The 24,638-nt window shown below is 35.9% G+C and overlaps 1 protein-coding gene, 1 long non-coding RNA gene and 1 pseudogene across 2 annotated transcripts; 1 reads left to right on the forward strand and 2 right to left on the reverse strand.

Moving 5' to 3' along the window:
• Nucleotides 1–14,030: 14,030 nt before the first annotated feature.
• On the forward strand, nucleotides 14,031–19,391 carry LOC140872747 (protein IWS1 homolog 1-like; annotated as a pseudogene).
• A 461-nt stretch (nucleotides 19,392–19,852) lies between these two features.
• Nucleotides 19,853–22,418, reverse strand: LOC140872786 (vacuolar protein sorting-associated protein 25-like). The gene is made up of 6 exons (XM_073275673.1): nucleotides 22,342–22,418; nucleotides 21,559–21,698; nucleotides 20,724–20,777; nucleotides 20,550–20,638; nucleotides 20,391–20,466; nucleotides 19,853–20,300 (listed from the first exon to the last, which is right to left on the reverse strand). Exons 1-6 carry the CDS (start codon nucleotides 22,368–22,370, stop codon nucleotides 20,179–20,181), a joined length of 510 nt encoding a protein of 169 aa, XP_073131774.1. The 5' UTR covers nucleotides 22,371–22,418; the 3' UTR covers nucleotides 19,853–20,178.
• A 673-nt stretch (nucleotides 22,419–23,091) lies between these two features.
• LOC140872787 (uncharacterized) lies at nucleotides 23,092–24,420 on the reverse strand. Its single transcript, XR_012147917.1, has 3 exons — nucleotides 24,209–24,420; nucleotides 23,246–23,380; nucleotides 23,092–23,122 (listed from the first exon to the last, which is right to left on the reverse strand). It is a non-coding gene; the product is annotated as an uncharacterized lncRNA (long non-coding RNA).
• Nucleotides 24,421–24,638: the final 218 nt, after the last annotated feature.

Raw genomic sequence — 24,638 nt, forward strand, 5'->3', positions numbered from 1 at the left:
GTCAAACAAGTCCTCTATCCTCGGCAGTGGATACTTGTTCTTCACTGTGACTCTGTTAAGCTCTCGGTAATCGATGCACAGTCTCATACTGCCATCCTTCTTCTTCACAAACAACACCGGAGCTCCCCAAGGAGAAAAGCTAGGTCGAACGAAGCCTTTCTCTAACAACTCCTGTATCTGCTCCTTCAACTCTTTCATCTCGGTAGGAGCAAGCCTGTACGGTGCCTTAGAGATAGGCACGGTGTCTGGCACTAAGTCAATACTGAACTCCACCTCTCTCACTGGTGGAATTCCTGCCACATCCTCCGGAAAGACATCCGGAAAGTCACGAACCACCTCTAACTCTGATAATGATCTGCTAGATGGCTCTGAAGTCGTGACAATACTCGCTAGAAACCCCTGGCAACCCCATCTCAACAACTTCCTCGCCTGAATATAGGATATCACCTGAGGAATATCACTGCTCTGAGATGCATAAAAAGTGAACGGGTCGCCCCCTGTAGGTCTCACTGACACTGATCTCCGACGAAAATCAATCGAAGCTCCATTGACTGTCAACCAGTCCATACCCAAAATAAGATCAAAACCACTCAAAGGCAAGACTACTACATCTGCTCGAATGGAGTGTCCCTGCAGCTCTAACTCCAGTCCTCGAATAACCTTCGAGGTAGACATAATCTGCCCTGACGGCATAGTAACATCATACCCGCTGTCACTACTCTCAGGTGTGATGCCTACCCGTCTGATAAACTCCAGGGAGATAAACGAATGCGTAGCTCCTGAATCTAGCAACGCAAACGTGGAGTTGCCTCCAACTAGAATTCTCCCTGCACGCAGAAAAATTCCCAACAGATTCATACCACTTCTAATTTTTCCCAAACGAGTCACTACAAGTTCTTAATTCTAATCACAAGTAAAACATGCTTCCTATTCTAACATGCAGTTAAATGACCCAAATAACAAGAATTTCAAATTAAATAATAAATCTTTAACCAAAGGAGAATTTATTAAAATACTAGGGATAGGATGTACCGGTGATCAAGGAGGTGTCTGGATCGACCTCCTCAGCCTGCATCACGAACACCCTACCAGCGGTGTTCTTCTTCCTGGGGCAGTTAGCAATCTGATGCCCCGGCTCTCTGCAGTGGAAGCAAACTCCTGCTCCCAATAGGCAAGGTCCCGAATGCATCTTCTGGCACTTCGGGCAAATGGATGAGCTATGGCATTAGGGGCCCCGCCCCTGCTGCTGCTGCGGCCTCTGCTGCTGTGGCCTCTGCTGCTGATTCGGGCCCTTAGCCGGCCCTGTATACTGCTTCTTCGCAGGTGGCTGCGAAGATGGTCGCTGATACCCTGTCTGCACAAACTGCCTCTTACCCTGCTGCTCTCTCTGGATCGCTCTCCGACCCTCCTCAGAACGCAAAGCCCTGCTGACTGCCGACTCATATGTAAACACGTCTGCCATGCGCACGTCATGCCTGATCTCAGCCTTCAGGCCCTCAACAAACTGTCGCAGCTTCTCCTGCGGACTATCAGCAATCATGGGCACAAAACGACAGCCCCTCTCAAACTGGCTTATGTACTCCACCACAGATCTGTCCCCCTGACGGAGACTCATGAACTCTCGGATCATGCGACTGCGCACATCCTCAGTGAAATATTTGGCGTAGAAGATACGCCTGAACTCAGCCCATGTCAGAGTAGGTAGATGGACTCCTCGTACTGCACCCTCCCACCATGAGGCTGCATCGCCTCGCATCATGTATGTAGCACAGCTCACCCTGTCGGCGTCTGTGATCCCCATATAGTCAAAGATGGACTCAAGTGAGCGAATCCATCCCTCAGCCACCAACGGATCGGTGGTCCCCAAGAACTCCTTAGGCCCCTTCTTCTGGAACCTCTCAGCCACGTCCTCCTCATGGGATAGTCTGGGACGTGCAGCCTGCTGCTCCAACAGAGCAGTAATCCCCGCCATCATCGTAGCACTGGCCTGCTCCAATGCTGTCATAGGGTTCTGCGGAGGTGGCGGTGGAGGTGGAGGTGGAGGTCCCCCACGTCTATTCACTGGTCTGGGAGGCATTCTGCACCACCACATATTTATTTACGTAAATCGCCATGCATAACTAAGTGTTTAAAATTAATGCTAACTTAAATTCTAGAAATTAAATCATGCTATAAACATTTAAAACTTACAGACCGGTAGCGTGGATTTCTGAGCTCGCATAGCAGTAATGACCCCTCCGAGGACCGGGCTCTGATACCAACTGAAACAACCCTAACTCTATAATAAATAAATATGCGGAAAATTTTTTTTTTTTTTATACTACTAAATAAAATATGTACATATATGCCCATACATATATGCACAGAATAAAATATTTAAAATAAATACATGACTAAATAAATAAACAATTAAATACTTAAGTAAAATGCATTCTTTAAAATAAATAAATATCTGAGTCAGCCCTATAATTAAAAATATACTGCATAAATAAAATGAATAAAAAGTGTGCATGCACTAAAAATATTTAATAAAATATTCAAAAACCTCAACCCTCGAAAATATTTAAAATGTATCATAAAACAACATGTATGGTGACTCAGAAGCTGTCACGGTCACGGGGCCACTGCTACATGTCTGCTCATACGTCCTCGCCTCCGGTGGGTACAATGTCATCCTCAGCGTACTCACCTGCACCATACCAGTGTAGTGAGCCTAGAGGCCCAACATGCTAACATAGCAAGGGTTTAAAATAATTTAAATCAATTTAATACTAATACATACATATACATGAATGAGCATGCTTAAAAATTTCATAACATAACTTACTTAAATAAACATAAATAACATAATACATAACATTATTGAGCAATTCATTTTCTAACATAGCATGGTTGTATCCGTAGTGTAACCTTAAATCATACATTAAATACTGATCAGCGTGGAAACCTACGTACGTGGCCGTGACGAATCACCTCTTAAATTGGCAGTAAACTGCCCTTCAATCATATGGGGACAAGTCCCCCTTAAATTGTCACACTACTTCAACTTCCAACATAAAATATTTTTATTGCTCAACTTAAACATTAAATCATGCATAAAATATTATTTCATGAATGCATGTACTTGAATAAAATGTGTGTCCTTCATATATATTTAATTTAATTTTTCTTACTAACATATAAATATTAAAATAACTTAAATGCATAAAAAAATAATTAAATATATATTCAGGACACATGCATATTTTCTCATGGATGGTTCTGGACTGCTGGCTCTAATACTCAATCCCATTAACTTAAATCTGGTCCATTAACATACTTAAGCCCAATATCTTAAACTTTAAGCCCAAATAATTATTCTAAGCCCAATTAAATTAATAAAGCCCATTAAAATACACTAAGCCCAATAACAACTTAAACTGGCCCAATGGGCCCAAAAACCCAAAGACTGGCCCATTAACTTTTATGAGCCCAAAAGCCCATAAAATAAATGGACTAACTTAATTAAAATTTTAAAAGTCCAAATAAAATTATTTGGGAGTCCAAATAATTTTATTTTAATTTAATTGACTCAAAACCCATTAATTCATAAAATATTTTAAAAATAAAAAGACTCGAGCCCGGCCCACCAAACCCGGACCCGGACCCACTTAAACCGACCCACTAACCTACTGACCCGACCCGGACCCCTCAGACCCGACCCGGACTACTCCTAACCCTAAAACCCGAACACCCCCTCTTCCCCTCCTTGGCCGCCGCGTGCAGCAGTCCTTTAGGGACTGCTGCCGCCTCACTCCGGCCACGATCGGCCGGAGCGCCGCCGGCAGGACCTTCCCAGGGTCCTGCCGGTTCGAACCATACCTTGGTTCGAGCCCCATGCACACTGCACGTCGAACCCGAAGCCTCAAATCCCGAAACCCTAGCCTGCGACCTCCATGAGCCCGACTGCACCCTCTTGCTTTCTGGGCTCTTTTGGCTTGATTCGACCGAGCCAATTGAGCCTAGGTTCACCCTAGACGCCCTAGAGACCCCAACCAGCAGTCATCCAAGCCATGGTTAGCCAAAAACGTGAGCATGCTTATGAAATCAAAGAACAATGCGCCTACAACCAACATTCAAATCGATTTTCTGAAAAAGTCTTAATGATTTTCGATGCATACACAACACACACATTAATATAACTGATAGGCACGAAAAGTATAGAAGGAAATCATGCCTTTCACCGTAGGTATTGATTTAACACGCACGTAGGACGTTTCCGGGACGACGGGGCGAACACACCTTCGAAGCTTTAAAAGATTTGAGCTATGGAACCTCCTAGGCTTGAGGAAGAAGATGAAGATGGAGAATGGAGGCGGCTAAGGGGGTGAACGATCGGCTAAGGGGTTTGGGGTAGATTAGGTTTAGGTTTTTAGGTTAAATAGAATTTAATTAGGATAATAACTTAATTAGAATTATATTATACCATAAAACACTTATTTAAAAATCCCTAATAATAAAAATAATCTGATGGAAAAATTAAATCCCGAAATATTAGAGTAGGGAATTTTAAAAATACCAAAAAGTCAATATTTTGGCTAATTTTGAATAAAAAAGGACTCCTAAAATTATATAAAATTAAATACTTAAAATTTTGAGATAATAAAACTCAAAATAATATTTTAAGGCTCTAAAAAGGCTCATAAAATAATTTGGCTAGAAAGTTGTCATCTCGTCCGTCCACGGTCCCGCCTACGCGATCAAATAATTAAAATACTACAAATCATAAAAATCACTAATTATGGGTTAAATGCTTAAAAATAAATTAAATCATGCACAAATAATTCACATAATTATTTAACCCATAAATCTAAAATTTAGAATAATTAAATATCCTAATTATGCAGGCGGATTTACGTAATTAAAAATACCGGGTGTTACATTGTATTTTGAAAATATTTCGTGATCGTAAACGTTGTTATCATTGTTCTGTTCTATGGATGAATTAAAATAGACTGTCCCTTTATGTCAATTTTAAGTCCCTTTATGTCAATTTTAAGTCGAAAGATGTTTAATATATATAAGATGTTTTTGACCCAAAAGTTAAAGTCGATGCTTGAAGTTTAAACTTGTTGTATATAAAATTTAACCACACTTAAAAGGCCAAATAAACGTTTTCATTGTTCCGTTTTATGGTTTAAGAATTTAGCTTTTAAATAGCATGAACTTTTAGGTTAATTTTAAGTCAAAAAACTTTTAATATATAGAAGATATATGTAAGAATTTAGCTTTTAAATAGCATGAACTTTTAGGTTAATTTTAAGTCAAAAAACTTTTAATATATAGAAGATGTTTTTGATCCGAACATTAAAGTCGATGCTTGAAGTTTGAACTTGTTAATAAAATTTTAACCATAATCAAAAGACCCAATTAAATCATTAAAATCATTTAAACCCTTAAAATTGATGCTTCCTGCGCTGCTCATATGCGCTTCTGCGCTGCTGGTTAGCGCAGAAGCGCATGCCCTTTGCGCGTCTGCGTTAACAGGGTCGCAGACGCGCAAGAATGCAGTGCACTCATAAGAGTGCACTGCAATTTTGCGCAGCTGCGCGTCTTGGACCCGCAGCTGCGCCCCGAAATCCCATTCCAGATTTTTGTTGCGCCTTGAATCTGTGTTAATATCATTTCTATCCTTCTAAATTGATCAAAACATCAAAACACTTCAAAATGACCATATTATGAGCGAGTATAGGGGATTTTGGACCAAGGGGTAACTCGTTTCATTCCAAAAATTGAAGCAATACAAGATAGTCAAGAATACAAGCTATGTAACTTGCCAGAAACAATACGAGATTCAACCATTTGAAGTCTAAGAACCCTCCAAATTCCATAAAAGAAAGCAAAAAAATGCCAGAACATAAAGTAAAATTCATAACATATACTGAAAAATGTTGTGCTAGTAGTTATAATTCAATCAAGCAAAAGCATCCTCCTCCCCTTCAACTTTGTTTCACTGAACTTTACTATCATAAGCTTTTTACCTCGTCACCGCCAGAGATCTCAATAACAATAGCATACACATGTTCTTCCTTTATCTACTGATGGCTTCAATTTCAGTGCACCAAAACAAGAAACAAGAACTCAATATAAACAACTGACAAACAATAACAACTACCGCAACTTAAACAACTATCAAAAAATGCAAACGATCTACCTCAAAAAGTTAAGACAACTCATCTGTTATATTGAGCTATCTAGTGTTATCAGCATCATTACCCTGAAAAAATTAAGAAAGATGAAAAATATCATTTTGTAACAAGTTATGCATCTACCAAATTTTCTTACTTGGAATGTTTGAGGATTTTCAAACTGATATGAGAATATATTCATTTGACCACGTGGATACAAGTTTGTATTGCTTTCCTACAACCAAATACACAAATAAATAAGATTCCATAGAACTACTGTATTCATTAACTAAGAGTAGAAAAATTATAACAACCAAATGATGTGGTTCACTTTCAAATTGAGATCCGATTGATGCAGGTTCAAATGGATGAAATGGTTGGACAACAGTAGGATTTTGATGTGGGAGATAAATTGATTCTTGGCTATTCGGGCATTGAGACTGATGAGAGCTTTGTCTTTTGGTTTTTGTTTTTTTTTGCATCTATACACATGAAAAGGAAAAAATAAAATTTATTGGAAAAATAACAATACTAGTTTGAGAAATAAACTTACTTGATCGATCAGCTTTCCCTTTTCCTTTCTTTTTCTTACTTTTATCATTCCAATGGCGTTGGATATTTTTATTCGTAATTTCTCTCGACTTCACTTGAGGAGGATTACACACAAGCATGTCATCCAATAGGTTATTGTCTTCATGAACCCAGTTGTCACAAATTTTTGGGTCTTCCAACTTAAGTTTTTCAAACAAATCATCTATTTGTTCCCTCGCATCATTAAGAATTTCTGTCAACTTGTTTCTTGCAATATCATGAACTTTACATCTCATGCTAAGAGCATGCGTCGATATCATTATATGATTCACAAAGACCATCTCAGATTCACAAACACTTCCAATTCTAACTCCACTTCCATCCAAAACAAAATTTTGATGAATTCTGTTTCTGCACTTTTTCATCCAGCATTCTTTCAAGTATGGTTTGGGCAGATAATTCAGATTCAAAAAACTAAAGATCATCAGAATATGCTTGCAAAGTATTCCCATTTTTTCAAATTTTTTACAGGTGCATTTTACTTCAAGTATCTCCTTGTTGAATAACACCTGTCTAACCCTTGAATTCTCATCATGAGATTTTACTTTGAACTCCATAGAGAAAACACTGAAATCTGAGGGCATCTGAATGAACCGCATATTCAAAGAATTGATTGGTTCTAATTCAAATAGCTTGTACACGGTGTGAGTATAAAAATCAGCTGCAAACTTCAACAATGGATTATTTTTCAGCATCATTGGTGTTGTTGTATGATGACACCGTGTATCCTCAGCCTTCTCTTTATCACGCCACCCTTTTATGATTTTTTCATAATTTAGCACAAAATCATACAACGAAATGGCATTGTTTCCTAATCTCTTCAACACTGCATTTGTCACCTCACTTCTAGAAGTTGCTAAAAGCCCAAAACTAAACATGTGATTACTGAATGCAGTAGCCCATTTGTATCTCAATGCATACATATTATTTAGCCATTTATGACCATTCAAATTGTATTCCTCTATCATAATCCTCCACGTGTCTTCAAATTCTTCTTCAGATTCGCAATGACTCATGCATTTATTCCACAATCTTTTAAATCTTGTATCACCATTCAAACTCCCTAAGTGTGACGGAGCATTTTGGTTAATATGCCACTGACATAACCGATGGTGTGAATACGGAAATACCGTCTCAATTGCATTCATCATGGCTTGACATTGGTCAGTGAAAATTGTTTCAGGCTGTTTTCCATTCATAGACTCAAGAAAAGTTCTGAACAACCATTCAAATGAACTCTCAGTTTCATCCGACATGAATGCCAAACCAAACATTACATTTTGCTTATGATGATTAATTCCAACGAAAGGAGTACATATCAAATTGTAACGATTGGTTTGATAAGTCGTGTCAACTGACATAACATCACCGAAGTACTCATAATCAACTAAACATCTCGAATCCCTAAAAAAAAAATTCATGACCCTATTGTCATCATCTAGTTGAACGTTCCAATAAAAATGCGACTCCTTATTTGCCTTGTTTATAAAATGATGAAGTAAGGCAGAAGCATCCCCATTCTCAACTTTCGTATGCTTTTTTATACGACCAATGTGATCGTATACATCTTTTCTAATAAAGCTCAAATTATGTGACCATTGTGCATCATTTTCCATATAAGCTACAGCATTAGCCACAGAAATCCCAGCATTTACCATTGCTTCTAAAGTGGATTTTTGAGCATGAGAAATATTCCGTGATGATCTTAACAAATGTCTTTGATCAACCGCAACCATGTCATGATTATGCTCAACGACAAACCTACCAACCTTCCATTCCCCACCCATTTGCCTACTAATTTTGAGCTTCGCTTTACATTTTGTTCTACTAGTCGGCTTCAAGTAAATAGGAATTTTTTCAAAAGAGTGTTTTTCATCTTTACTACCTTCACATGAACACTCAAACTCTTTAGATTGTAAATCAGTAGTGCCAGGAAAGTAGCATTGATCACCTTTTTTGACGCTGAACCTTTTAGCATGCGCATAATTGCAATAAAGTAAATACGCATCTTCAACGCTTTTGACTACTTGACCAACAAGTAGTTTACTCTCCAATTGATCTACAATAGAGCTGGTAGATAATACCTCAATGTCTTCAGGAATCGAATATTCTGAATTTACAACTTCAACCTCTTCAATGTTGTCTCCCATCAAGTCTATAATTAAAAGAAAAAAGATTAAAATGTAAATAAATCTAATAATGATTAAAAGTAAAGAAAGAGAGATAATTTGACCAAAAATCGAGGTTCTAAGAATTTACTGTATTTGAAATAAAAAGTGTCATAATTACCTTTTCTCCAAACTTAATAAGTCAAGTGTATGTATCAAGTCTAATAGTTGTAAAGAAACTGTTAGATAGATCAAGTCAGGGGAGGAAAGATTTTTAAAATGAGGCAAACTTGTTGGGCTACTGTTCGATGGGTGCAGAAAATCTTTCTACTTCTTGTTTATGAATATGTTGCTAATGAGAGCCTTGACAAGCTTTTGCTCAGTAAATACTTATTGTTAACGCGTTTTGTATCCTCAATTGGATATATGATTATCAATGTATGTTCAAAGAATGAAGTTTAACAAATTATACGAACATGTTGTGGAACCAAGCTTATATATGAACCATAATAATCCTAATTAAAAAAATCACCATTCTTCAAGATTATGTATCCTCAATTGGATATATGATTATCAATGTATTAATCATATCTTTGAACCAAATCAGAGAACAAAATCACCATTCTTCAAGATTAATAGTTGAACAGAGGCTCTGGAATGAATGAGGGCAATTCAATACAAATTTATTCGCATTAACGTCACTTTCAAATTCAAAATATACTTCCATATCAAATGATTATTACTGAAAGAGGGCAAAAGAATTTTATATACCATATACATAAATTAGTTCATACCGTGATGGAGGGGGATCACTATGTAGCAGCGTGAGCGGATCGATTAATATTGTTCCCTTCTTGTTTCTCCAAATCTGAAATCCCTCAAGCGGGCAATGATTTTTGAAAATCTGGGAACACAACAAACAAGCTTTCAAATTTTGGGATCTGACCATTACTTTTAGGATAATCTAACAACATTAAATAAGGAATCTCCCATTAGAAATCAAGAAAACAAGATTTTTTTAACTTCTGCACTTCAATCCAAAGTCTCCAATTGAAATATTTTCTACACCAACTCACTATCCCTCACGCCCATTGCCCAAAAAAATCAACTTCAGACTTCAGAAATTTTACTTCCACAATCCATAGAAAATACAATATTTTAACATACATACCTTGAGGATTGCAAACCAGAGGATCTTCAAACAAAATATCCCGTCGAAATGCACTTTCGATGAGTTTGGGCTCGAACTCGGCGATGCACAGGCTATCAAAATAAATTTGCAGAATCTCGTCTTCACCAAGGTTGTAATCTTCGTAAGATTACGAGAGAGGAGAAAGCCGCCGAACTTGTAAGATTACAAGAGGAAAAGTCCCGCGGATTTCAGATTATAATTTCAAAAGTAACCATGGTTGGAGATCTCGCTCCAATTAATCATAATTCCGATTTTTATGTTTTAAAAAAATATTTTAAAATAACTGCCACGTGTCAGTCGATGATAGGCTGAGGGCACTACCCTCAGCCTAGCATCGACGCATCCGTTCTTATCATAAGGGTCTCACTCAATCATGTGATGCTCAAATGATATTAACCAATTAAATTATTCCACTTGTCCCATGGGGGTAATACTGGTTTTGTCTATGCTACCCCATTCGGGTAGTGCCCGAATGGAGATCCAACGGTCCATGTTTTTTTGGACTTGATATGATCTCATTTAAAATGAGATCAAATCAAATCCAAAAAAATATGGGTCATTGGATGCAGCACATGGGCAGTGCCCATGTGCTAGCATAGACAAAGCCGGGTAATACTCATGGGATATGATGAAATTTTCCTAATTAGTGAGTGTCATCTACCCCATGGGGTAATACTTATGGGGGTAGGATCGACCCTCCCGATACGAAGTTTGGAGTTTGTACGCACTAATTATTAGTTGATGAATTTTTTGTTTAAAAAATATTAATTGATTATATAAAAATATATGTAACTCAAACAATATATATACACATCTAACACGAACGAAGCCCAAATTTCTTGTTTGCGACTTTGCACGATCCATATTCAGATCTTGTTGCTCAAGATTGTATAATCCTTGTTAAAATATATCATCGTGTACTTTTGGTTTCAAAACGATTACGAATCAAGTTATCTACTATCCATGCTCTTATTCGGAGGCTATTTTTAGGCGTGGTTTAGTGAAATATATAAATCATTCTTCCACTTTAATTTCTTATATAAATTCTCCGGTCTAATAAAAGTGTCTTGTTTTATTTAAAAAAAAGACATCAATTTAATAGTCAATATAATATAATAATTACAATACTATCACTTATAGGTTGCGTTTACTTTATGAGATGTGATTATATGTGAATAAATCATACTAGGATTATTAAAATGATTTTGAAGAATGTTGAATAATGATGGATACACAGTAACATGTTTACTTTGAGTTATTAATTTTGGGATTGAAATAATGATTAATGGACGAATTACAGTTTTACCCTCCACATATGATAAATAATATTATGTTTAATTTTGTATTCATATAATTTGGATTGAATTATTGTTGAATATTATAAATTATTATTGATTCAAATGTGATTCATTTTCACTTATTGAAATTATTGAGTATAAAATTATGTATTTTTTAAAAATAGATAAAATTGATAAAATGATTCATAAAAAATATGAGAAATTGGGAGGAAAACAAAAAAATTAAAAAGGGTATATTAGGATTTATATAGAATTTTTTTCATAAATATTGTGAAGGATATGTTATACCTCATGTAATTAAGAATGAAAAATCCCATGAAATCAATGTATAATTACGAGAATGAGAAATCCTATGAAATCAATGTATAATTACGGACCTTGAGATTTGAAGAAAAATGATTTTTTTTGTAAGTAAACAATGGATTAGATTGAATTAATAAACTCATAATATATATAATGATATATATAATGATATGTCCTAATATTTCGAAGATAAAAAACAAAAACAAAAAAACTTAGCCGAATATACATATCGTATCTTCTTTAATGAGTACATAACATATTATACCGTCAGCTTAATCATTTATTCGAAATTGTGTTATGATAAAAATGTGAAGTGATAAATGTATGTTTTAACAGTAATTCTATCAAATCATGTGGTGTATATTGGATTGGTTCATCATATATAAAAAAATCAAATTATATCTAATATTTATACGAAAGATATATGACAAGATTGAAGATACATTTACAATTTGATTATTTTCCCTTTTCTTTTTTCCACTTAGTTTTATTGAAACATATATAATATATATGTATGTATATATATATGTATGTATATATATATTTAGCATTTTATAATATGATAGGTATCGAGCTAAGTTAATTATATTATTACATATATAAGCATAGCAACAACCGATTTCATTTGAAATTGGATTTCCACCGAATTCCATCAAGTCGCATGCGGCATGCTATCAAAGACACACTGACAATTTTTTCATATGTAAATATGCTCCTATTATTATTATACTTTATAAACATGAAACTCGTTAATTTCTTAATTCCGTAAACTCATTCATTTGTTTCCTTTTGGATTTCCCTTGGAATTCGGACGGCATGAGCTCCATATATAAACCAATTTTCATGTGATTTTTACCCCTTTCATGCATCATCATACTACTTTTGAACTCAAAAAATGGCCACTAATTAAATATCCTCGAAACAGATCATAATCACAAGTCACAACATTCACAATAACTTTGATCTGACAATGATTTTCCGTTGCGTGTATCGATTCCCCGTCAATCCAACCAATCGAATTTCCCTCGGTTGCATATATTGATCTCGGTCTCAAACCTTAACAATCTCTCTCTTTTTCCTCTGGATTCAATTCAGTTTCTTTATAGATTGATAAATCATAAATAAATGATAAATCTGTTGCAAAAATGATCGTTAAATGAGAGAGACGTGCTTCGGTAGAATCGAGAATATGCATCAATGCATGTATATATATTTTTGAATATGTATATTGTAAGACGGTTTCATGGATATTTATCGATTAGATGAGTCAATTCTATTTATATTTACAATAAAACGTATTATTATTTTGATAAAAAAATATTTTATCATGGATGACCCAAATAGGAAATTCTTATCGTAAAATTGACCGTTAGATCATCTCACATGAGTTTATATATATATATATATATATATATATATATATATATATATATATATATATATATATATATATCAAATTAAGAATTTCATCAGACTCAGTAAGACAAATGACATCAGAAATAGCCGAAGGCGACATGTGTAATCCTGCTTTAACAACTAGGTATAAAACCAACCGTTTTAGCTATAACTTTAGCAACATGATTTGCTGATATACGACAAAAGTAAAACACACGAGATTGTAGTTCTGCAACTATGACTCGGAAACCTACCAAAATCAAATCAAGACTACAAACATCTCCGTTGGAGTAAGAATTTCATCACTCAGAAATAGCCGAATGCGACGTGTGTAATCCTACTTTAACAACTAGATATAAAATCATCCGTCTTAGCTAAAACCCGTGCTATTTGATTTGCTGATCTACGAACAAAAGTAAAACACACGAGATTGTGGTTCTGAAGCTATGACTCGGAAGCCTACCAAAATCAAATCAAGACTACAAACATCTCCGGTGGAAGTAAAAATTTCATCACAATTAGTCAGACAAAATGACATCAGAAATAACCGAATGCGACATGTGTAATCCTGATTTAACAACCAAATATAAAACCAACCGTCTTAGCTAAAACATGAGCTACTTAATTTGCTGATCTACAAACAAAAATAAAACACACGGGATTGTAATTCTGACACTATAACTCTAAAGCCTATCAAAATCAAATCAAGACTAGAAACATCTCCATTAAAAAACTTCACAAGAACATTCAACTCCACAAAAAACGTTTGAGAGATTCAGATCCTTGAGTCAACTCAAAACCTCCGAGATGCACAAAGCTTCAAGGTGGAGAAAAAAATCAAGAAGAAGAAATCTATCATAATGCAAAAAAAAAAATAGTTTTATTTATTTTTATCACATGAGTAAAAAACAATAAAATAAAACATTCTAAACATTGATGAAGAGATTCCTTTCTTTTTAGTTTTTCACGCCTATATATATACGAGGAACCAGCTTACATTCACAGAAAAACCGCAGGTATTCATTCACTCCCAAGGCATTTTTATACAACCACCGAACGCTTATGTGTATCTCGCCTGTATGTATATCGATACAACACATTGACGCAGTTTCTCTGTTGAAGGGGGGAGTGTTTTTCTCAATCAATCATGGCAATTGAAAACGATCCGTAAGTCGCCTTCCCCAATCAGGAATATCTTAAAATTAGGGTTTTTTCACCATATATCGTCTGCATTTTTATGTGTACATTTTTTAAAAAGATTTGGGTTTTTATTTATAATAATTGGGGTTTTAAGAAGTTGATCGCCCCACCTTCCGTGTCGTCGCGTGTATGTGTATATGTTTGTGGAAGTTTACTTTTTTTACGTTGAATTATTATTTATTTTTTAATGGATCGATTTTGTGTATGTGTATGTGTTTTGAGTTCAGTTACCGTGATGAAGATGGTGAGCCATTGATGGATTTCGACGAGGATATCCAATCCGATCGTGATGAGCCTCAGCAAGACGAAGGGGTATGGGGCTATGATGATAGACGCCAGCGATCTCCAACTCCGGTGTACAGCGACTCGAAAGCAAAGCCCCGGAAGCGATTGATAAAAAATCTGCACCTGAGAAAGATCTGGGTCCTTCGGATTTTGGATTGACTGATGATGTGGGGGATTATGGTGGGGATGATGATATTCAGGAGGTGGCTGGATTTGTGAGAGAGGATTATTTGGATGATGGAAAGAGGAAGAGGGAGAAAGGGGTGAAGAGGAAAATTGTTGAGAAAAAGAGAATGGGGGAGAAAGGGGATAAAAAGTTTAAGGTGACGAGGAGCGTAGGAGGGAAAATGAAGGATAAAGAGGTTGATCCTGAGATGAAGGAGATGTGGGCCACCATAGCTGGTGGTGATTCGGAGGTTTAACGCATTTACGTGATACTTGATTTCTGCTTTTCATTTACGATCATTGAAAATTTTGTGTTTTGTGAAGTGGAGTATTTTTCTCATGCTTTATTTTTGCATTTACCCGGTTTACGTGGTATGTTCAATCTGGTTTTGGAATTATGCTGAATTCAGTGAATTTTTTGGTATGATTTGTTTATGATTTGTGGATACGTTAATGAAAATATGGTGAAACACTAGTAGTAACGAATATTGTTAAACTTCTACCACGTGTAACTGACTAGTAGTAACGAATATCGGTAAACTTCTACCACGTGTAAGAGACACTTTTTTGTTTTAATGATTACATTTTGTTCATCAGTGATTTAGTAACTTTCTGCAATTTTATTTTATTTTAAATTATTTGATAAAGGTTTGGCATCGCATAACTGAATTATTTAACTGGTGGATACTAGTCTAGTATAGTGAGAATGACAATTATGACTTTCTGACCATGGCTGTGAACTCATTTCTGGAAGGAAAAAAGGTCTATGACCTGATTTCATAAAGGGAAGAGGAACCATTTCTAGTAGTTGCATTATTACTTCTTCACACGGATTACTTTAAGTGGTACTGGTATTGGAGTACTTTTTGCTTACCCTTGCTCTTGCCAGGCTTTGGAAATATCAATTTTTGTTCTGCTTGCTCTCACGATGCATTGTTTGCCCCCCCTCCAGTTTGTTCATAGCATGCACCATGTATTAGTTTTGTTGGCTTTATTGATTTGTGTTGTTTCAAAATGGTATAGGATGATCAAGAAGGTGCTAGGACTGTGGATGATGATAACTTCATAGATGACACCGGCGTGGATCCTGCTGACCGGTATGGAAGTGATAATGGACATTCACCAAGTCGTGCTCCCCAGGTTAGAACAGATCTTACGTAGATTATGTGAGTTTATTGACGTGAACGCCGCATGCTGCCTGCGAATCGATTGTCGTTCCTTATGCGGAAACTAGACAGATGAAATAACCATAGTCCCCTATATGTTGCGACTGGCAGTCACATTAGCATTTACTTGAATAAGGCTGTTGAACCATTAACCTAGTGTTATGAGTCAACGGGAGTCATGAGTGCTGAATCACTTGCTTGTTTTTGGTTTCCGACAAATTCACCAGGTAAAGATATTTAGGTTTTTTATTATGATAATGCCGAAATATTTCAGTAATGCCTTGAACTACATTTATTATTGTTCATTAAGAATGTTTTTCTCCCGGTTTTTATTTAATGACCTGCTTAATATGGTCAGATCGTTCCTAATTCTTCTGCCGTAGGTTTTTGTTGGAAAAGTCATGATAGTTGACATGTTTGATTCCAAGGTCACCATATATGTCCGAATTGATTGTGTTCTCTTGCATTCATGATCTCTATTTCCAGCTTTCTTTACACATATCCACTGCAGGATCAATATCCCTTTTTCTGTTCTGTAATTTGGTTTGTGTTGACGAATGTCATGGTAATTGAACTTGAAGCACTTGCAAAAAAAAGACTTTGATACATGTTTCTCTCTCATAGTTTCTGATAATTAATTTCGCCTCTCGTTTTTCTGTATAAGAATTAAGTTAGAACAAATCAAACTATATTACAATGTGTTTTCAATTGTTGCATGAGATTTTATGCAGATACAGCAGCCATAAAACAATATCAATATTAATGACGTTGATATTAATTTTTTTGTTTTTCATTTTGTTCTTTTACCAGGTTTTATCATCCTTACTTTAGGGAGTTAACTGGTCTTTGAACTGTATCATTTTGTAGGCAGAAGAGGGAGAAGATGAAGATGAAATTAATCAGCTTTTCAAGATAGGAAAGAAAAAAAAGAAAACTGAAAAGAGTCCTGCAGAAACTGCACTACTTGTAGAGAAGATAATGGCTGAGCTTGAAGTTGTTGCAGAAGAAGATGCAGACCTTAATAGACAGTCAAAGCCTGCTGTAAATAAATTAAAGAAGCTCCCTCTTCTCATGGATGTCCTTGCTAAGTTGGTCATTCGTTCATCTTGTTTTCAACATTTCCATTTGTATCTCTGGAATTGTTTGAATAACCTTTCCGGATGCTCTTTTGTTTTTTTTGGGTAGAAAACAACTTCAGCAAGAGTTTCTTGATCATGGAGTTTTAAATCTTTTAAAGAATTGGCTTGAGCCACTACCAGATGGAAGCTTGCCAAATATTAACATCCGTGCTGCAGTTTTAAAGATCCTGCATGATGTATGGACCACATAAATTTTACAAGTGTTCTTGTTAAATTTGAAATTTGTTTGGACACTAATAGTATCCTTGCATTGCAGTTGCCAATTGATTTAGAGCAGCTTGATAGAAGAGAACAACTAAAGAAGAGTGGCCTTGGAAAGGTAGAGTTTGCATAACTTAAAGTTTTTTTTATTATTTTTGGTGATAATACTTTCTTTTCTACTGCTATGGGTTAAGTTGAAAACTTGTAGTGATGGCCATATCATATTTTGACAGGTCATCATGTTTTTTTCCAAATCTGACGAGGAGACTACTGCCAACAGAAAACTCGCTAAAGAGTTGGTTGATAAATGGGTAAAGTATAACCTTTAATCCTATGTAATTGAAGAATTTGATACTTCCATTCTGCTTTCTCCTGCTCGAGTGTTATAGTTATTATATAGTGTATCACGACATTGAATTTAGTAATTTACTGGTTTTATTATGATAGGAACTATGGAGGGGTTCTAATTCTATTTCTAGGTCTAGAAATGTGGAATTCTTGTGATATCTAATAAATTTACTCTTTTCTGATTTTATAATTATAATTTTTAATTCTAGCAATTTGAAATGTTAGTGAGAATCTTAATCATTTTTTAACATTGGTTTCTTGAATCCGCTCAACTTTTTGAATGTTATTCACACAGAGCCGACCAATATTCAACAAAAGCACAAGGTTTGAAGATATGAAAAACTTCGAGCAAGAACGGGTTTTCAGGAGCCCCCCCTCTGTTAAGAAGTATGTATCATATTTTCAGCAGCAGAAAATTTGTACGATAAATACATTGATAGATGCATATTAAAATAATGGCTATTTTAAACCTCTGTAGGGTGATGAATAAAGCAGGAGCCATGGCATCCCGCGATGATGACCTTGATTTAGCTGAATTTTCACAGTGAGTTCCTGTCTGAACGTGATTGTTTTTTAATCTGCTGGTTCTGTTTTTTAGAGTACACACCTAAGCTTCAGTGTTTCTCATAATTTGAAGGGGGGCAAAATCTGGTTCGTCATCCTCTAGGCAACATGCCTCGAGGCCTGAAGCAATGTCAATGGATTTTTTGGTGCGCCCTCAATCCAAGGTGGATCCAGATGAAGTTCGAGCTCGAGCTAAACTAGTGGTTCAGGATCAGCGTCGGGCAAAGGTTAGCCTTCTTTCTCCTTCGATACAATCTCATACAGAAAACCCACGTTTAGCATCCTGGAGTTGTCAGGAAGTATAAGCATTTAGATTCCCATTGTCAGAGTAGGTTGTTTGTCCAAAGAGAGAAACAGCTAAACCTTTCTTGGTTTTCTTGCATTTCTGATCATATACCATTTGAAGAACTATTTCATCCCTCTTTCATTTTTAACAGTGTGGTACCTTTTAGGTGGTTATTACTTATTTGTGGCTTTTCTATGAAAATATTAAAGTTGGATTTGAATCAACAGCAAATCCAAATATCTACTTTTTCAATGAGCCAAACTCCAATGTTAAATATTAAAGGCTTCTTAATGTGGTCAAACAAGAGCCAAACTCCAAGGAAGCAATCGCTTACTGTGTGGTTCTATCATATGGACTGCTTTCTTTTTTGCGCGCTGGCTGAAGTTGAATCACATTGTTTTCTTTCTTGCCTAGTTACTCAAACATTACTTCGTTAAATTTGATTTCACCATGTATTGAGAGATTGAGCACATTTTCCTTCTGTTTGCATTAATAAAATCCGTGATGTATGATTTCCGTCTGTTATGCACATCAGACCAGGTTTATGATATTTGATGGCCGTGGTCCTCACTCCTAAGTCCTAACCTATAAGACTGTGTCTGTGCTCATTCTCGTCTTAACTTTTTGGTTGTTCGATCACAAAGTTTACATGCTCAAATTTTTTTTAATGCCGACAGATGAACAAGAAGCTGCAACAACTGAAAGCACCAAAGCGGAAGCAGCTACAGGCAACCAAACTCAGTGTGGAGGGTCGTGGCATGGTGAAATACCTGTAGTGCTCGACTGCTTGTTCAGAAATATATTTAAAACTATTGCAGTACAGGAGTGATGTATGGTAAACTACATTCCTTAGCAGTATGATGTTTGGTAAACTACATTCCTTTACAGTAGTGTTCGTGTGTGATGTATGGTAAACTACATTCCTTTACAGTAATATGGTAAACTACATTCCTTTACAGTAATATGGTAAACTACAGTCCTTAGCAGTGTGAGTTTGGATACATGGATTCTGTTCTAGTAATCGTTTCAAAATCTCTGTTTTGGGATGAATGCCCTTTTTTTAAAGAACTAAAAAAAATTAAGATAAGTACTTGACATGATTAAGAGGCGAATCCTTCCATCTTAATCAGAATTAGAGGCAGATCCTGCAAGAGCGACCGGTGTAGTTGCCCACAAATTATAAAATTCTTGATATCGTTTTTATGAAAACCTGCATTTTTAACCGAATAGATAAAAATTTCTGATCCTAATTGGGGATTTAGCGGGTGTTTTTGATTATTTCATCTCTCAAGAGGTTTCTGTTTAAATTGGAAGCTAAATGATTAAATACGAATTTCTGCTCCCAGGAGGTGTGCGCGTGACATGGTATGATTTAATGAATTCACAAATCTTAATGTTAGCTCAATTACATGCTTACATTGTTAAAGATTAAAGATCAGATGAGTGATATAATAACTTTTAAAATTTTAAAACATCGATATTTGTTAGTGCGTAGATCAATCACAAGGTAAAAATTATGCAAATGCAACCCATTTTTCTTCGCCACGAGTACCAACTAAAACTCACTTGACGAGGTATCATCATCACTCCATGTTATTCCCGTTTAACCCGCAAGACAAAACCTTTGGAATAGCTGAAGTTTTGATGGAACTTGCACCGTGACATTGTTGAAATTATTCTGTAAATACAAAAATCTTGGAACTCTCATACACGAGTCTGTTGAAAAGGAAGGGCCATCTGGAGCTTGTCTTTGATGGAAGGCGGATAAATTTACAGTGAAAATTTAACACCCTCGTCATCTGCTGAGGTTCCTTTGAAGATGGCAAGCTTCCCCTTATGCTCTAGCTGTTTCAAGGCTCGCATTAGAATTGTCCGGTCCATTCCATGAAGCTCTGGTTTCCACAGACAAACAAGACTGAGAATTCGTCCCAGTTGCAGCAATCATTAGAAAACAGATAAAAGGGAAAATAAAGGTCGTGTACCTGTCCCTCGAGACTCGACCCCCGAACGTATTTCCTCGACTGTCATGACACTATCCTCAAATCCATTATCCTTCACCTGATAAAACACAAGAGACTTCCTACATTGAGCAAAGATTTGAGGAAATCAGGACTTCAATGGAAAATTAGATTGATACTCACAAAGCGCAATATCAGGTCTGCCCAATCTTGGATCCGATGCCAAAGGATTAAACATTTTCTGTGACCTTTATCTAACCATTCTGCACGTCCTGTCGATTTTAATTAATAATATAAGCGATGGAACTTTTTATAAAGTTTCTATCAACTTAATAATTCGGTATAACATGTACATACCTTCGGAAACCAAGGCTGACAGAAATGCCTCCCTAGCTTCATGACTTAAGGATCCTGAAGTATCATGACCGAACATTTAAGCAACCACCAAAATCACAAATGTTTTGCTAAGATAGTCATAACCGAAATATAATAACAGGTCAATAGGACCCGATTACCAAGGTTTTCCCCCATGAAGACAATGATACAGTTGTCCAATCACCATGTCTAATTGGCACGAAGTAGCCATTTGCAAAGTGTCCAATATCCCAACTTTTAATGTTAGACAGGACTTGCGATGAGTTATGAAGGTATTAATCACTCCTTTTTAATTTGCATAATTTCCCTTGAAGGTCACTCCTGTGTTATAGCACTATTACATAGGCAATGCTATCCTATAAGCATTTGAATGCTCTTCTATTCAAACGATATTTTCACCTACCCTACCACACAGATTATGTTATGCTCTATTTCAAAGGGTAAAGTTGTGATTATCCAACAAATGAAACCCAAAACAGGCATTATTTTTTGGGTGGATGCCGGCAGTTCAAATTTTGAGCAATAAATATGAAGTCTGATCACTATCCTGCTTAAAAACAATCACAACCAATTTCCAAAACATCAATTTAGAAAGTAGAAAGCAAGAACCACTATTTACAGGTTGCGAGTCCAGTTCAATGTTAGTAAAGGACTTTGTTCAGCTGGTCGAAACTGAGTCAATTATTCTGTAAGTAGCGAGATACATTAAGTTAATTCCACAGAGACAGATGTCAAAGAATCGAAAGAGAGGAACAAATAAAAAAAAACAGACAGATATATATCTCTTTGAAAGAAGAACTTAAACAGGGAGACTTACTTTCAATACTAGGATTACTGAACAATGGGAAATCTTCTTCCAGTCCAATGGTAAAGATTTTCTGAGTTCTGCAGAAATCAAGTATCAGCTCCTTCCAGAGTTGTATCTGTTTCTCTCTAGTTTCTCTAACCGGCTGCAAACTATAGAATAAAAAAAAGTTATCATGTCAAAAGGACAAAGGTTTCACTTTGAAAGAGCCTGCATAACAGAATAAATGAAAAAATAATGTTTCAGCTCCAGAACAACCCCATCCATAAATTTCGAAGAAAATCTAGCACGACTGCAACCAATTTCCATGGAAAAACATAAGATTTCACAGAAGTTGCTCATCTATCATATACTTAAGGGAAATACAATACTAATGAATGGCATCCAACTTGGTAAAGTAGGCACCAGGCACTGAAATATCCGAAATTTGAAGCCAACCAGAAAAGATGAAAGATTATGGATTTATGGTCATTGTTGAGAATTGAGATGCAATCACGAAAAGACTAGAAAAAACTCTAGTCACAGCGCCTGGGCCATGTAAGCCGACGTTCGTGGACATTGTCCTCAGAAAATCAAATCGTGTTTAAAGGCATTATCTCTCCAACATAACATCACAACTCCATGTACTCAATTCTAAATGTTACCGAAGGAGTAAACATCATATAAACCAACATCATCTGGCACACACGAAGTACGGCCCGACATATTCATTAATAAAGGAAGTCCACTAAGATAAGGAGTTCCTTTCATATTATACGAAAACGACAAGGCAAAAGGTATTGCTTGATTCCAGACCTACTTCTTCGCCTAGCTTGAGTCAGCATGGTTCATCTATTCCAGTGTAAGCGCTCAATCCCTACCTCAAGTTGCCTAAAAAGAAAAATCAACCACCACACTAACTCAACCACTGAGATTTGAGATGCTTGAAATGGTTAACATATCAACTCATCAAAAGTTGTGGCAAAGGCCAATGAATCAAAACAAGCAGGTTCAAGAAGCCTCGTAACTTGAGCACCTACAGGATATACTTGAATATAAACTGTGCGACCATATCAAGGAAAAAAGGCGACCACTAGAGACTAAAATAAATTCAAGAAAACAACATAAGATTCTCATTGTTTCTAAAAAATTCCACTCAAAGAACACAGCAAATTCCAATTTGGGGTGAAAATAAGCACAACATTTAAATGCTTCTTCATTATATCCTATCAATTCACAACCTTTTCCTTTTTGTGTATCCTTCAGTAATAAGATACTTAATGAATTTCTCAAAATCCCCTCCTCAGCAAATTTGATCCAACCACTAATTTTTCGTTCACATCCTAAAATAAAGAAATAAGCCGAGGTTCTTACAGCTTCAAACTGATAATCCATCAATAATGCCTACTTCATAGCAACAAAAAAAAATCCCAATATACACACCAAATTCAAGCGATAAAAATTATATTAAAAAAATTACAAAATGATAAACATGGGGAAGAGAGGTTTACGTGAAATAAGGAGGGTAGTTAAAGAAGTGGGGAAGCTTGAATTCACCCAACGTCCTGCATATCTTCTTCTTTGCTCCGGATCAGATCTTCAAAGTCAGAAAATTTACAGAAAAATTAATTATGTAACGCAATAATTTTATTATTAAACCAAATCAGAATTCGAGGTGAGAATAGGAGTATTCCATCTTCCTATATCAATCGGGTCCCACCTCTTTTTCCTTTCTTTCTTTTGATGACGTGGAATTTGGGTGTTTTTTTCGGATGTTCGTTGTTTCAAGCTAATTGTAATCAGGGGCGGAGCCAGGATTCAAAAATACCTGGGGCTGGTTCCATCCCGTGCTAGACTGTACTGACAAATAAATAATTAACTAAAAAATATGTAAATATTAACTTCATGAAAACATGAAGCAAAAGTAATTAATATTTAATTCCTTCAAAATCACGGAGCTAAAACACTACTGAAGTTGCGCTCTTCGATTCTTCTGATAATCAAACTTATTAATGATTAAATCGTTTTTAATTTTTTCTACCAAATCACATTCAATGTAGATTATCATAGAATCTGCGAAAAACTCTGCTTCCATGTTGTTACGAAGAGCTGTTTTAACGAGTTTCAATGCTGAAAATGATCGTTCTGTTGTAAATAATGAGAAATAATTTAATACATGATTATACAATATATTCGATTAGTACAAACAAATGTTAGAAAAAAAATGATTAACTGAGCATTTCAAAAATCCTAATTTCGATAATTGGAAAAATAGCCAATTAATTTGTTTAAAACTTTATATTCCAATAATTTGATCCTCTCATTAGTATGTAAATATGTGAAAATAATTTAATTAATCTTTCCAACAAACAACATGATTATAGTTGAAAATGCAAAATTTATTATGGTGCTTGTCTGCTTGCTCGGTTTTTGCACTTTTAATATAAAAAATATGGTGCACAGTGGGCACATTTCCCTCACATTCATTTTGGACTGAAGCTCGACACCAGCGGCAAACAACCAACAAATTACCCTCAAATCTCAATCTAACAAATAAGCCCCACCCTTAACTTTTGTCATCTAATGCAATCAGATCACGAAAGAATTACAACATAAAATAACACATTCAATTCTTGGAATTGAAGAACCAAAATAGAACAAATTAAACCAACATTTGGCTCACCTCCTCTGAAAGTCGAGCTAGGGCAGGTAATAATTATTCACAAAAGTAGTGCCGACAATAGATTGCGATGAAAGCTTTTCAAATATGTGATCAATTATAAATTTCAGCAACCAAAGATGGTGAATCGGTGGATTAAAGAGTGGAAGGCAAGAAGGGTTTCTGAAAATCTTCAGGGGAAAAAATCAAGAGAAGGGAGAGGGAGAAAGGGTGGAACCTTGTGGGGGCTACAAACACATTATAAAAATAAAACACTATTAATAATTTTTATAAAAAAATCAAGTGGAGTTGGAGCCCACAAAAGCCTAGGATGACTCCGCCCCTAATCGTAATAGTTTGTAAATCAAGGATCAGTTCATGCTGTCCTTAGGGCTTACTATCTCAAGGCAGCATGAATGATCCAATCAATCTGCAGATCAAATGATTTGATCTA

This window comes from Henckelia pumila, unplaced genomic scaffold (assembly GCF_033568475.1).
Source record: "Henckelia pumila isolate YLH828 unplaced genomic scaffold, ASM3356847v2 CTG_477:::fragment_1, whole genome shotgun sequence".
Lineage (NCBI taxonomy): Eukaryota > Viridiplantae > Streptophyta > Magnoliopsida > Lamiales > Gesneriaceae > Henckelia > Henckelia pumila.